The sequence below is a fragment of the Aquila chrysaetos genome, chromosome 22 (genome assembly GCF_900496995.4).
Source record: "Aquila chrysaetos chrysaetos chromosome 22, bAquChr1.4, whole genome shotgun sequence".
NCBI lineage: Eukaryota > Metazoa > Chordata > Aves > Accipitriformes > Accipitridae > Aquila > Aquila chrysaetos.
The window spans coordinates 22,183,767-22,198,144 of NC_044025.1; the positions used below are offsets into that span (position 1 = coordinate 22,183,767).

Consider the following 14,378-nt stretch of genomic DNA (forward strand, 5'->3'; position numbering starts at 1 on the left):
AATTCAAAATTCAGTCTTTGCTTTGGCTTTTATTTACCAGGTTTCATCTATGCTTTGCATACCTTAACTATTGCATACCATGCTGGTGCGTTATGTCACATAACAGAATACGTGATTCATGAAAACTGTGATTAAAGCATGATGTACATGATTTTAGTATGATGTCATAATTCAGCATCCCAAGATGAAGCCAAAAACTCAGCTCAGACTTGCTGCAAATATTTGCAGCATTTATACAAGTCTGTTCTGTATTTCTTTTGATAGTGAGAACACAGCAGGTTTCACATGCTAGTAGTTTATATGTGTTTTATTCCCCCAAATGGTGATAAACAGCTCTTCAGAACAAATCCTAACAACCCCCTGCTTTTGACTGCACAAAAATCATAGTATTGTAGTTAGATTTTTAATCAATACCACAATAATTTTCAGGAATATTAAAAAACCTTCAGAACCAACTCACAATATCCCTTGGATTCGGGGCTCTGCACAAGGCATACGGGATGAATCTGGTGCTGCTAGGCCGCTCATGCTAAAATTACCATTGGCCCTTGCTCTAAAACATGAACCAAAAAACTCTATCCAAGTTGCTGGCAACTCCATGGAAACAGTCAAAAGGGGACAGAAGCATTATTGTTAGCTGCAGCGAAGCTGAGGAGATTGGTTAAACCAATATTCAAGTATTCTGTGGCTAAAATACCATCTGTCTCTTTTTCATACAATTATTTCCCTAGAAGTTGCCATAACACAATGCACACTGAGAAGAACACTACCAGTGAAAACATGAAATCCTGCACTAACCTGAAAGGAAACAGAAATTTTTTGGAATCAATATTTTTCAGCATGAGATTTACATGGACACAGATTAGACACACTATTTAAGAATGGCAGGAATGTCAGGAAAAGGATGAACTCTATCAACCTGCCCAGTTCATTGCACGATGGGGATCTAAGAAAACATTTCACTGGTTTTGTACTCATTTTGTACTGGTTTTAGTTTACTAAAAAGATGGTTTTGTAAATGTATTTTACACAAGTAGGGCCACACTCAACCACTGCCAGAGACAACATGTACAGCCTGAAAGAGAAACACTGCAGTTCCCAGAGTTTATAGTATCAAGCTCTCCTTTCTTTGATTTTGATTTTAACAAGACAGCAAAACCATCTTTTATTTAGTTGAAATGCATATAAGCAAGAAAACAACGAAGTGAGAGCAAGTTCATGCCCCATATCTTTCTCCTGGAAACCCTTCCTTTTCTTTCTTTCTTTCTAAGCCCATAACCGTGATTATCTATTGTCTTACAGATATCAGAGGAGGATATTTTACATTCACTACTAAAGATTGTCAGATATTTAAGTAATTTTTCTATTTAAAGTAAGAGGGTTAACTTGTGAAAGTTTATGCCATTTTTAGCTCAGCTCTTACTACAGCCAATAAAGGTAGATATTGATGTCAGAACGAATAAGAAAAATCTGCGTTCTGACCTCCCACATTCACTTTTAACAATGTAGATCTATACAATGAATTGTTTTCTTTTCTGGACACCTTACTTACAACCAGATTACTACCTTCTTGCAGTTTCTTATCAGTTTGCAGTACAATATCACTTCAAAACATGTATTTTCTTCTCCCACCCTGCCTTGCAGAACTTCCTGTACACATTGCTCTGATTTCCCATGTCCTGTATCCCTCTTGCCCTTTCCTTCTGTCGTCTGGGAAAAGAATCTGAACATTCCCATTATCAGGGAAGCTCAGCAAAAACTAAGCCAACATGAATTACAGCTTGTCTCTTCACATCAGCTTTTCAGCAGAAATGTAAACATGTATATGAATATCCCATCAGCCATTTCTATCCATCTTTTAGAGTCAAAATACCTTTAAAAATACCTTTACAAATAAAAACTTTACAAGCAACATTCACTAGAAACACTCAAGATTATTCACTTCCAAATACACTGTGACCAGAGTTGGTCGTCTTCATTTCTGAATTGTTGTGATTCTTACCCTTCTATCATATGTTGAAAGATAGGTTCCTTCAACATCCCGAGAGTCTGTAAGCTCTTTAACAATGGTCCAAAACAGGACTTTCACCAGATAACACTAGAAATAATCTTTTCCATCAATGGCATCGATCAGCTGAGGGACAAGTAACTGTCATTCCCTGTCCTCTCAACAAAACAAATCAAATGAAAACATACCCCATAACACCACACATGCTGACTTGGGTAGCTCTACTTATAACGGGAAGAATAGGACTCAACAAATAAACAACCAGGATAAAGTGAAACTCATGTTAAATGTAGAATTTATTCTTACAGTTTACTACTTTAAAACTACCCTTGAAACCTACAGGATGATTTTTAGCTGAACTGTGCTGCTTTAAAAATGGAAGCATCATCTAGTATTGATCGGGGAGCAGCATTCTCCTCCCACGTAAGCAGGTGATGGGTCATGTATGAACCAGCATCTCAGCTGGCAAAGATGTAAGCATGAAATACCACCCATTAAACCCAGCTGAAATGCTGGTTCATACATGACATGGAAAAGTACAAAAATATTAAAAGGTTTCACTTATAAGACATTCAGGATGCTCTCTTGAACACACAGATTTCCATTAAGGCTGCATCTGAAACCAGAAAAATATCTTATGGTGATTTCAGAGAGATTTTACTAGGCAATAAGCAATTGTATATCATTTCAAATCAATTTCCAAGGACAATGCTTACACCTTCATTGAGTTCACCTAACACAGGCTACCACGGAGATCACCAACACTGACTGCATATTCCAAGAAAACAGCAACATGTAGGTCATGCTGTGACCTACAAAAATACGTGATGCAATTTAAAAAGGATCTGCTAACACAGAACGTTGCAAACACAGGCTGAATACCACTAGGTCAGTAATACCACTGGATATGCATGGATGTTTATTAGGTATCAGTTGTGCCTCTGAAACACTTACTGGACACACTCTAAACTTACAGGTTCATTCTTAAAAGCATTTCCAAATTTATTAATGCAACCTTTTGCTTAGTTATAAGCTACCACATAGTAACCAACACAATTGTTCTTTCAGCTGTAAATTACTTGATGTTCTTCAAGTGCAACAGTCCCCATATACTCTTTGTTTGTGTAAGACCGATTATAACTGATTATAATTTCCCATCAGAAAGGGGAGATGAGAAGGGGATATTACTATGGGTTGTATTAAATTAAAGCAGATTCTCCTAGCTGATTCCCAAAAATGACTGCATCTCATTTTGTTCCTCACCAACGCACAGAGACAGAATAGAACAGCTTGCAGAACCTTAACTATTAAGTACAAATAAACACAGCATAAAAAAACCATGGACTTATCTACAGATAACAGAACTTCAAGAACAAAAATAACATTCATGTTCATGAAAAATATAAGTGTATATTATGTATTCGTACAATTTTAAGTCTTTCTAAAATTCATCACTAAAATATCTGTACAACAAGCCTACCCCAAATACATGCAAAACAGTAATTTCTATCACCTGTAACATTAAGAGTTCTAAGGATTTTGCATACACCATAGAAATGAATAATGAAAAATATTTCTGCATCCATTTTAAAAGAAAATCAACTTAGTAAATTTTAGCAAACCAGCACACATGCAGCAAAAAGAAAAAAAAAAAAAAAATCCAGAAACCCTGATTCCACCATTTCTCCCAGCTTTATTTGTTCACTCATTATTGATTACCCTAAACCACCTGGGACCTCAATGCAATTTCCAACAGCTGTTTCTTCTTCTTTTCAGTTTTAATTTCCACGTTACTTAGACCTTTTGTTTATGGTTCATGCAATGTAAGGTTTAACAAGTCTTTCCCCTAAACACTTAAAAGAATATTATAATAAACAATTTCAACAAAATTCAACAAATAGCTTGACAAATGGAGTACAGGTGTTAAATGGTAACTGTGAGAGATTTTCTCCTAGGTGGAGATGGGAGGAATGCATAAAGTGACAATGGGAGACAACATGCATTTTAGCATCAGCTGTTCTCAATTAATTAAAATAATTCATTTTGTTATTTTTGATAACATAATCTGAGATAATGTTATACTTTGCATTATCATTTTTAACATAAAAGAAGACCTGGCATACCATAGCAGCTCTTCTATCTAAACAATTTTCTTAGGTACATCAGTTTACTTTATTATTCATCACAAAGTTACATTTCATCTAAAGTTAGAAATGCAATGGTGGTCTATCCAGTCTTCATTTGTATTCCTTATTTACTGGTGTTTGTTAAACTGTTAACTAAGAGGATTTCATTACACAGCTGTGTAGTAAAATGTTTGCTGCATTCATTTGCCTCTTTTTTGTTTAACTATGTGATGTGGATGGTCATATGTATCAGTTCACTTTGCTTCTCTTCTGACAATAGCTGGTTCAGACTATTTAACATAGGGAACTGGCTGTGATATCTACATGTGATCTTCCAGATAAAACAGAGGTCAAAGTTTCCAGGATGTGTGACAGTTTCTCAGCTACCCACCAGTGATCCAAATGCATGGCAAGCAAATCATAGAGCACCATAAATTTTAGTGAGATGAACTGAAAGCCTGCATTCATGAAAGTGCTTGCATGTCATTATTTTTCCTTTAAAGTTCATTGGATGTTTTAGAATCGAAACTGCAGACTGTGATCCACACTGTTTTTCTGTCATTTACAAAGAAGCTGTATTTATGCTCATTTAACCTGACAGCATTCAGTATGGCTAGACCATAGAGCTTTTTCATGACTCTTCCAACTTGCTGTTGAATTTTCTATTTAGAGCCCCACCTCCTGAAGCAAAGATTTCTAGTCCTCATATTTTAAAGGAGACATTCAAATAGACCTTAAAAGATACAGAAACTAGAAGTACTATAAAAATTACATTTTTCTACCTTCATGGATTCTGGATATTGAGAGCTGATGACACAGGGAATTGCACAGATGCTTTGCACAGATATAGATGATTACTAAAGAGAAGGCAGCAGAGAATCCATCTCTGAGGATGGGAAGATAAATTTGTTACAATCTGGTAAAGACCAGATCTTCAAGTAATATAGATTTATAGAGGAACTTTGAAGAGGTTACCTGCTGGGAATTTGAGCAAGCTATTGATTTAGAAACACATAATACAAAGATGCCATTGTAAATTCAAGTAAAATAGTTGTTTTTTAAAGCAAAAACATTTGTTTTGCAGTCTTGTAACCCAAATATTGCATTGCCATGCTCAAAGACTAAAGAGAAATCTGATGCAACCCAGAAGATACAAAGAATGACCGACTAGAAAGTGATCCAGAATTCAGGTATCTGGTAAGGTATATTTTGCTGCCTCACAACTTCACAAAGCAAATAGAAAGCACAAATGTGGACCACAATGAAGCATAACCATGACTCACTAATGGAAGCCAAGTTGTAAGCATCTTCAGTCTCCCATAGTTTGATTAAAAAGAAGAGGGGAAAAAAAAAAAAGGTTATAATTAACAAACTACTTGGATTTCAACTGCTCAAGTTACACCTGAGTTATACCAGCCTTATGATAGTAGAATCCATCACCATACCTTTTTTTACAGTTGGAAGGCTATTTTTATACACTTTTTAACCACAGTATCAACTGTCTATCAAATGGATGAACAGAAACAAAAACTGAAAATTATTCTGGGCATCATTTTGCCAGTTATGTTTCACAGCATTTTCCTGACTTGAATACCCTGAGGTCACTTACCCTTTGTAACAACAGAGAAATTATGCAGCACCTTTCCAGCTACATTAAGGTCTTGATAATAAAAAGTCTACCAGAGTCCAGCATACATTTACAAATTACGATAGCCAATCACCTCCTTACCACACAACCATGTTTTAGCTGTACCTTATGTTCAATTGCTAGTAAGTAGGATACATAAGTTCTTATTCAGAAGATTGTTTAGCTGGGAATGGCCTCTGGAAACAGAGGGATTATCAGAAGCCACTGGAAGGTGACAGGGACAAAATTATCAGAAGGGAGGCTGAGGCAATGCATTAGCATTTGTAGTATCACAGAGCCTGAAGTTAAGCTTGGGGTGGACACTGTGGAAATACCTGGCTCAAATTCATCTCCAAGGTGAGGACCATGTTTCTCTACCTTAGGCACTAACAGAACAGTCAGTCCAAGATCAGAAAGTCAGAAAGGTTGCTGTCACTGGCAGCCTGGTCCTTTCAGCTAGGAGCTCTGCTGACAACCCCAGTAGTCGACCTCATCACCACAGTTCTGGGAAAGGGACATGGCCAAAGGCGCAATTACATCAACAGCTCCTGGTAGCCACCTCCACCAGGCAACTCCTATGGAAATCCCATCAGAAGCTTTCCAGCCTTTCCTCCCTGAGGCTCCTGCTTGGGATTTTGCTTACTGTGGAAGCAAAGGTGGAACTGGCTGCAACCCTGTTAACCTGATTAGAATCACAGAATATCTCAAGTTGGAAGGCACCCATAAGGATCATGGAGTTCAACTGCCTGCTCCTCACAGGACTAGCTAAAACCATACGACTAGGACCATCATCCCGACACTCCTTGAACTCTGACCGGCTTGGTGCCGTGACCACTTCCCTGGGGAGCCTGTTCCAGTGACCAACCACCCTCTCGGTGAAAAACCTTTTCCTAACATCCAACCTGAACTTGACCTGACGCAGCTTCATTCCATTCCCTCGTGTCCTGTCGCTGGTCACCAGAGAGGGAAGACCAGCACCTTCCCCTCCGCTGCCCACCTTGAGGAAGGTGTAGACTGCGATGAGGTCCCCCCTCAGCCTTCTGTTCTCCAAGCTGAACAAGCCAAGCGACCTTAGCTGCTCCTCATAAGTCTTGTCCTCAAGACCTTTCACCATCTTGGTCACCCTGCTCTAGACACACTCTTAATAGTTTGATGTCCTCCTTGTATTGAGGCACCTATGGTGGCTTTTGATTGCTACAGCACTACTTATAGGGCACTTGTGTCTTACACCCTCTTCAACAATTACCAGCTAACCACTCTCAGACTTCACCAATATCATAACCATTCCCGGAGAACCTCTTAGAATCACCAGATATTTACCTCACTCAAGCACCAATCTTGAACCTGGTCAAGTGCCAGCAATGCTACCATTTACAGCACAGCAGGCCTAGATTTGAAATTCGTATGTAGAGCAGCAGGCCAGATCAATAGAAACAAAACCTGAGTCAGAGCAGAACCAATAAACCTCACGTTATTACCTGAAAAGAGACAAAACATTCTCCTGATGGACCACCCAGACTGCTAGAATTCGACCCAGCAAATAAGAGACATTGAGAATGGGAGACTCCAACATGTCACCTCACAGTGATGCATAGAACAGTATCAGAATGCAAATGTTTAAAACAAATGCATCTCATTCATTTTTTCCTTACAACAGTTCAAATTAAACTTTTAAAATATATATTTCTCTATGTTCCCAGCCTATAAGGTATACTTAGCGTCTTTTATATATTTGCATTCACAGCAAAAAATAGAAACCAACTACAAATGAGTATTCAGTGCCATAAGATAGCCCAAATGCATGATCTAGATCTGTCCTAAGTAGCCATAATGAAATTGAGGGATGGCAATCCGCTAATTTAAGAATAAATTGCACATCAGCCCAAGTGGTATGTTTCATCAGTTAACGGCTGTGAAAAAAAGGCATGTGTTGCACGTACAAAGAGATGCATCTTGCAGGGTCTGCGTTTGCAAGAGAGAATGTCTTCACACACACAGCCACAAATACACCAACCCTGACACCCCAAGACGCACACAGGCGCGTTTCTAAAAAGACATGCTCGGCAAGAAACCCTGTGCAATGCTGTGCGGATCATGGAACGGGCAAAGACGCACCGCGAGTAAAAATAAACCAGGGGAGTGCCTTCACAGCTGCCCTCCGCTCAGCTGCGCTGACTACCCCCCCCCAGATGCCATCTCACCGAGGCCCAGCCCGGCTCCGCCGGCTGCAGCCTCCGCACACCGCACTCAGCCCTGGAAAAGCCCCTTCCTTTGTAACCAGCAATCGCGCTCAGCGCGGGGAAGGCAGCATAATGACCGACCTGGAACGCAATAGTGCGGGACCGGAGAGAGCCGAGGTGGCTGCGGGCACGGCGCTGCAGGCTGCGCCCTGCCACACCTCTGGCTCCATCACCGGCTCCATCGCCTCCGCCTCCTGCCCACCTCCATCGCTCCCTCTCCCCCGCCACGCCGCCGCCGCCCCAGCCCCTCACCCCGCGCCGCCGCCCTCACCCTGGTCCCGGCCCCGGCCCCGGCCCCCCCACAGCCGGCCGAGGTCATTGTTCCGCCGCCGCCGCCGCCGCCGCCGCCGCGGGGACCGGGCGACCCCCCTCCGCCTCCGCCGCCGCTGCTCACCGTGCCGCGGCCAGGAGAGGATGCCGAGCGGCGAGGGACGAGCACGGCGCATCCATATTCCCGCCGCCGCGGCGGCTCCAGCGCCCAGCACCGGCCCCGCCGCCCTCCTGCGCGCCGACGCTGAGGGCGGGCGCCCGCCCCGCCGCCTCCCCGCGGCGGAGGCCTGCGCTGCCGGGCCGGGGTCTGCGGCAGGCCCCGCCCCACCCGCCGCCGCAGCGCCGCGCGACCGGCCGCCATGGCAACGCCGCGGCGGAGCGGCGGCGGCGAGGGGAGCCGCGGGGCGAGCCTGGCCGGCGGGAGGCGGCGGCAGCAGCGCCCGCGGAGGGGCTCCGGCGGCACCGCCAGCCGCCCCCGCGGCCACCGGCGGGGGGGGGGGTGTCTGTCAGGGCGCCGAGCGCGCCCTAGCCCCGGCGGGGCGGTGTGGGACCCGCTCGGGGCGGGCCCGGCGACGCCGGCCGGGCGGTCGCTGAGGCTGAGGGGCCTTCGCCCTCCGGCTAGAGCTGGGGCGGCACGAACCGTCCGGAGCCTGGGGCGGGGGAAGCCCACGGCCCTCGGGAGTTCCCCCGAAGTAGAAAACTGGCGTAGGCTGAGGGCGAGAGAGGGCCTAACGTCCCCGCAGCCGGAATCGCACCTCGGGCCCAAAAAGCGCCTTCCCGAAGGAGGGAGCTGCCAGCGAGGCGGGTGTCAGGCCGGTGTTGCCCAACGGAAAGGCGGCCCATCACGTTCTGGGGAGCGAGCTCCAGCCCAGGCTGAGTCGATCGGGACTGTGCATGTATGCCAATAAACTGCAGAAGCAGTCACGCTCCTGCGTAGCCCAAACGTCAGTGAGGCACTCGTGCAAACAATGACCGCAGAAGCCCCTGCTCTTCAGGTTCTTCAGAAGCCTCCTCATCTCCATCCTTCTGGAGACTGACAGAGAGGTCCCTGGAAGAGGTTGGTAGACTGACAATAATAAACGCACCAAGAATTCCAATCGTTATCCTTCTGGCACTTTACAGAGAAGGTACATACCATTGTTAGACCTGGTCAGATAAGGTGTTCATTTTTCTGCAAAAATAGACTCTTCTTTTTGTGGGCAAAGTGAAGACAACTGTTGCATTTTTAGGGTCTTTTTTCTAATCACAGCAAAGTGCAGGAAAAAACATTCATGGAAATGAAAAGATAGTTTAGTTGGGTACTGGATTTGCAGGTTATCTCCGTTCTGTAAAGTGGTTCCCTAGTCAGTGGCAATATCAGAACAAAACTAGTGACAAAGGCTGAATTTTGAGTCCTCCAGCCTGAATACCAAATTCCGTCAGTCCTCCTTAATATCTAGTTCTTAGGCCTCACATTAAGTGCCAGTGTTTCAAATTTTTACCATGAAATCTCAGAAAACGAGAAGGAAAGCTGGCACTAGAAGCAGAGGTCTCAGAGTAAAGAGTCTGGCACCATATACCTGACTCGGCTGACCAGTTTGTCCTGGCTTCAGCTTTCTCACCTGGAAAGTGGAGGCATTTAGTTTTTCTCAGAGTTGTGTAAGAGATTCAGTTTTTTGTTGTTTTTGGTTTTTTTTTTTTTTTTTTCATTTTGTTTGGCAGGATCTGTAATATAATGCCAAGGGATCCACTTGAGCATTAGATGCATATAATACAGCCTAAAACTTACCAAAGAGTGCAATAGGTTCCTCTGTTCAACCCCATGTGTACTCTGTCCTTATGCACCTGAACCCACCTCAAAAGGAAAAGCACTTGCCATTTACATGGCAAGCTCGAAGAGCCTGAAGTGGAAGATGCTATAAGTGGGCTTTATAGAATTACAGTGTTTTCATAAAAAATATCCCATGGGCAGTTAACACATTCAGTGATTGAAAAAAGCTGCAATGCCCAAAATAAAGCCAAGTTCTGTTTTTTAAAAGTTGCTGTCTGTATATGCCTAGCCTAAATGTTTTATTTTTCATGTCATAGTTACTGACTGAATAGCTCTGGAAATGGCCTTCTGAAAGACCAGTACAGTGGCTGCACAAGATAAATGGAAGGTCTGAAGTATATAAAAAAGGGAAAAAACAACTGTGAAGAATACTAAGGCATATTACATAGCATGACTTCTCTGGGACTGCAGGCACTGTAAACTGTAAATAAACCTAACAGGTTCTGGCAGGGTCAGTTCAGTGTCCTGATGACGGAAGGATCCTGTGGCAAAGAGTCAGCAAAATAGCTTGTAGGCCCCTTCCTCTGTCGGCAAGCTCCCTGGGAGGCAAGGCTGTGGTGTCACAGAATCGTAGAATGGTTTGGGTTGGAAGGGACCTTACAGATCATCTCGTTCCAACCCCCCTGCCATGGGCAGGGACACCTTCCACTAGACCAGTTTGCTCAAAGCCCCATCCAACCTGGCCCTGAACACTTCCAGGGATGGGGCTCTCTGGGCAACCTGTTCTAGTGTCTCACCACCCTCACAGTAAAGAACTTCTTCCTAATATCTGATCTAAATCTACCCTCTTTTAGTTTAAAACCATTACCCCTCGTCCTATCACTACATGCCCTGATAAAGAGTCCCTCCCCATCTTTCCTGCAGGCCCCCTTTAAGCACTGGAAGGCTGCTATAAGGTCTCCCTGAAGCCTTCTTTTCTTTAGGCTAAACAACCTCAACTCTGTCAGCCTGTCCTCATAGGGGAGATGCTCCAGCCCCCTGATCATTGTTGTGGCCCTCCTCTGGACCCGCTCAAGCAGGTCTATGTCTTTCTTATGCTGGGGGCCCCAGAGCTGGACACAGTACTGCAGGTGGGGTCTCACCCAAGCAGAGTAGAGGGGCAGAATCCCCTCCCTCGACCTGCTGGCCACGCTGCTTTTGATGCAGCCCAGGATGCAATTGGCTTTCTGGGCTGCAAGCACACATTGCTGGCTCATATTCAGTTTTTCATACCCCAGTACCCCCAAGTCTTTATCTGCAGGGCTGCTCTCAATCTGCTTATTGCCCAGCCTGTATTTGTGCTTGGGATTGCCCCGACCCATGTGCAGGACCTTGCACTTGGCCTTGTTGAACTTCATGAGGTTCACACAGGCCCACCTCTCAAGCCTGTCAAGGTCCCTTTGGATAGCATCCCTTCCCTCTAGACTATCAACCACCCCACTCAGCTTGGTGTCATCCGCAAACTTGCTGCATTCAATCCCACTGTCCATGTCCCCGACAAAGATGTTAAATAATACTGGTCCCAATATGGACCCCTGAGGGACACCACTCATCACTGGGCTCCACCTGGATATTGAGCCATTGACCGCAACCCTTTGAGTGCAACCATCCAGCCAATTCCTTATCCACCAAGTGGGCCACCCATCAAATCCATGTCTCTCCATTTTAGAGACAAGGACGCTGTGCGGGACAGTATCAAATGCTTTGCACAAGTCCAGGTAGATGATGTCAGTCACTCTTCCCTTATCCACCAATGCTGTAACCCCATCGTAGAAGGCCACCAAGTTCATCAGGCACGATTTGCCCTTAGTGAAGCCATGTTGGCTGTCACCAATCACCTCTCTGTTTTCCATGTGCCTTAGCATAGTTCCCAGGAGGCTCTGCTCCGTGATCTTGCTGGGCACGGAGGTGAGACTGACCTGTTCCCCAGGTCTTCCTTTTTTCCCTTTTTAAAAATGGGCGTTATGTTTCCCCTTTTCCAGTCAGTGGGAACTTCACCAGTCTGCCACAACTTTTCAAATATGATGGGTAGTGGCCTAGCAACTTTCATCTGCCAGTTTCCTCAGAACCCTCAGATGCATCTCATCAGGTCCCACAGACCTGTGCACATTCAGGTTCCCTAGATTGTATCAAACCTGATCTTCTCTAACGGTGGGAGGTTCTTCATTCTTCCAGTCCCTGCCTTTGGATTCTGTGAATTCAGTGGCTTGGCTATTGGACTTGTCAGAGAAGACCAAGGCAAAGAAGTTGTTGAGTACCTGTCGTGGTTTAATCCCAGCCAGCAACTAAGCACCATGCAGCTGCTCGCTCACTCCCCCCACCCCCAGTGGGATGGGGGAGAGAATCGGGGAAAAAAAAAGTAAAACTTGTGGGTTGAGATAAAGACAGTTTAATAGGACAGAAAGGAAGAAAATTAATAATAACAATAATTATAATAAAAGGATTGGAATGTACAAAACAAGTGATGCAGAATGCAATTGCTCACCACTCGCTGACTGATGCCCAGTTAGTTCCTAAGCAGTGATCCCCCCCAGGCCAACTCCCCCCAGTTTATATACTGGGAGTGATGTCACATGGTATGGAATACCCCTTTGGCCAGTTTGTGTCAGCTGCCCTGGCTGTGTCCCCTCCCAACTTCTTGTGCCCCTCCAGCCTTCTTGCTGGCTGGGCATGAGAAGCTGAAAAATCCTTCACTTTTAGTCTAAACACTACTTAGGAACAACTGAAAACATCAGTGCGTTATCAACATTATTCTCATACTAAATCCAAAACATAGCACTATACCAGCTACTAGGAAGACAATCAACTCTATCCAAGCCAAAACCAAGACAGTACCTCAGCCTTCTCCATGTCAATTGTAGCCAGGTTTGTACAGTTGTAGTTTCTTTCATCTTCCTTTATTGTCGTATGCACCTGAAGAAAGCCACCTTGTTATTTTTTACATCTCTAGCCAAGTTCAGCTACAGCTGTGCCTGGGCTTTCCTGATCCCCTCCCTGCACTCCCAGGCCATATCCCTATAATCTCCTCAGGATGTGCATCCCTGCTTCCACTGCCTATGCATTGTATGTCCTCTAATTCCTAGGATTTTTAATTGGGACTTAAAAAAAATTATTGGCAGTCAACCTTCTTGAGGTCTTTTCTGTTTATCACTCATAAACATTTTTCCCATATTTCCACCAGTTAGAATTCTTTGTTGAATCACAGTTCCTTTGTCCCAGTAAAGACCTTGATTTTGGTAGTTAAGCCATTGGATACTTTGTCCTCACTAAGTATATTTGGGCTGCTTCTTCCAACTGACCTTTTGCCATCTCTACCTGCAGCACTTGCAGCCTCTTGTAAGAGGGACAAAACTGCATGGTCTCTGTAGTGACTGAATTATCTGGTTAGTTGACCAGAGGGTGTCAGGGAGCAGCAAGGGCTTGCTGCTGGGCAAGGGAAGGCAAGCCAGGAGCAAAGCGTGACAAAAATTTTACAAATGGTCTCCTTCATATCCTCAGGTTTGCATGCAGTAATTATGGGAGTGCTTGCAAAAAACGTCAAGATCCAATTTTGCTGCTTAAACCCATCTGCTGTAGAAATGCTGGTTCAATAGGTGCTAAGAAGCATAAAGCAAGACACAGAAATTTCTAGAGATGCCCAGAATTAGGAAAATGGGATCCCTCTGCTATATGTACACAGTGCAAATGCATTGTACAGAGGGCCAAGTGCTGTGATGGTACTGCCTTGCCTTGCCTGCAGGTTTCCTGGTGTGCCCACCTGTATCATCAGTCTCACAAAGCACCCGAAGCTACAGATAAATAGAAAGGGCTTCTAAAATGCTTTTTCCTTAATTAAAATCATGCCACAGACATAGGGATAAGGCTGTAATAAATTTGTAGGGGTGAATAAGGACACTAATTCTGAAACAAAGGTGTAGTTGTCTTTTTGCCTCTACTGTTGGAGTTTTAATTGCAACACTGACACCAGTGATACCTCAACTAGTACTTCCTGCCCTCTCTCCCCTGATAAGGAGTCACTGTCACCATCTTACAGCAGCCGCGGGAGCACGGTGGGTAGCACTGGTGCAAGAGGGACCGCGCTAGGCAGCACCTGCACACATGCAGCCTTCAACCACCTCTTGTCAGCATCATTCAACATACTATTGCATGGCCCTCTGCTCACCACTCTGGTAACACTTTCACTATTCAGCAACCTCAGACGTAAGGTGCCTACAAGCTCTCTGCCAGCAGCAAGGCTGATAGGAGCAGTCTCCCAGGAGGCAGGTCATGTAATGAGGTGGACAAATAGCCCAGCACACTCCTGCCTCTGACCCGTGTT

The 14,378-nt window shown here is 44.6% G+C and overlaps 1 protein-coding gene across 1 annotated transcript in view; it reads right to left on the minus strand.

The window, feature by feature from the left end:
* Positions 1-8,681, minus strand: part of JAKMIP2 (janus kinase and microtubule interacting protein 2) — a 71,715-nt gene extending 63,034 nt beyond the window's left edge. The window contains 1 exon segment of the mRNA XM_029997689.1: positions 8,396-8,681. Within this exon segment, the coding sequence (XP_029853549.1) occupies positions 8,396-8,632 (237 nt within the window). The 5' untranslated portion in view covers positions 8,633-8,681.
* Between the last annotated feature and the right edge of the window lie 5,697 nt (positions 8,682-14,378).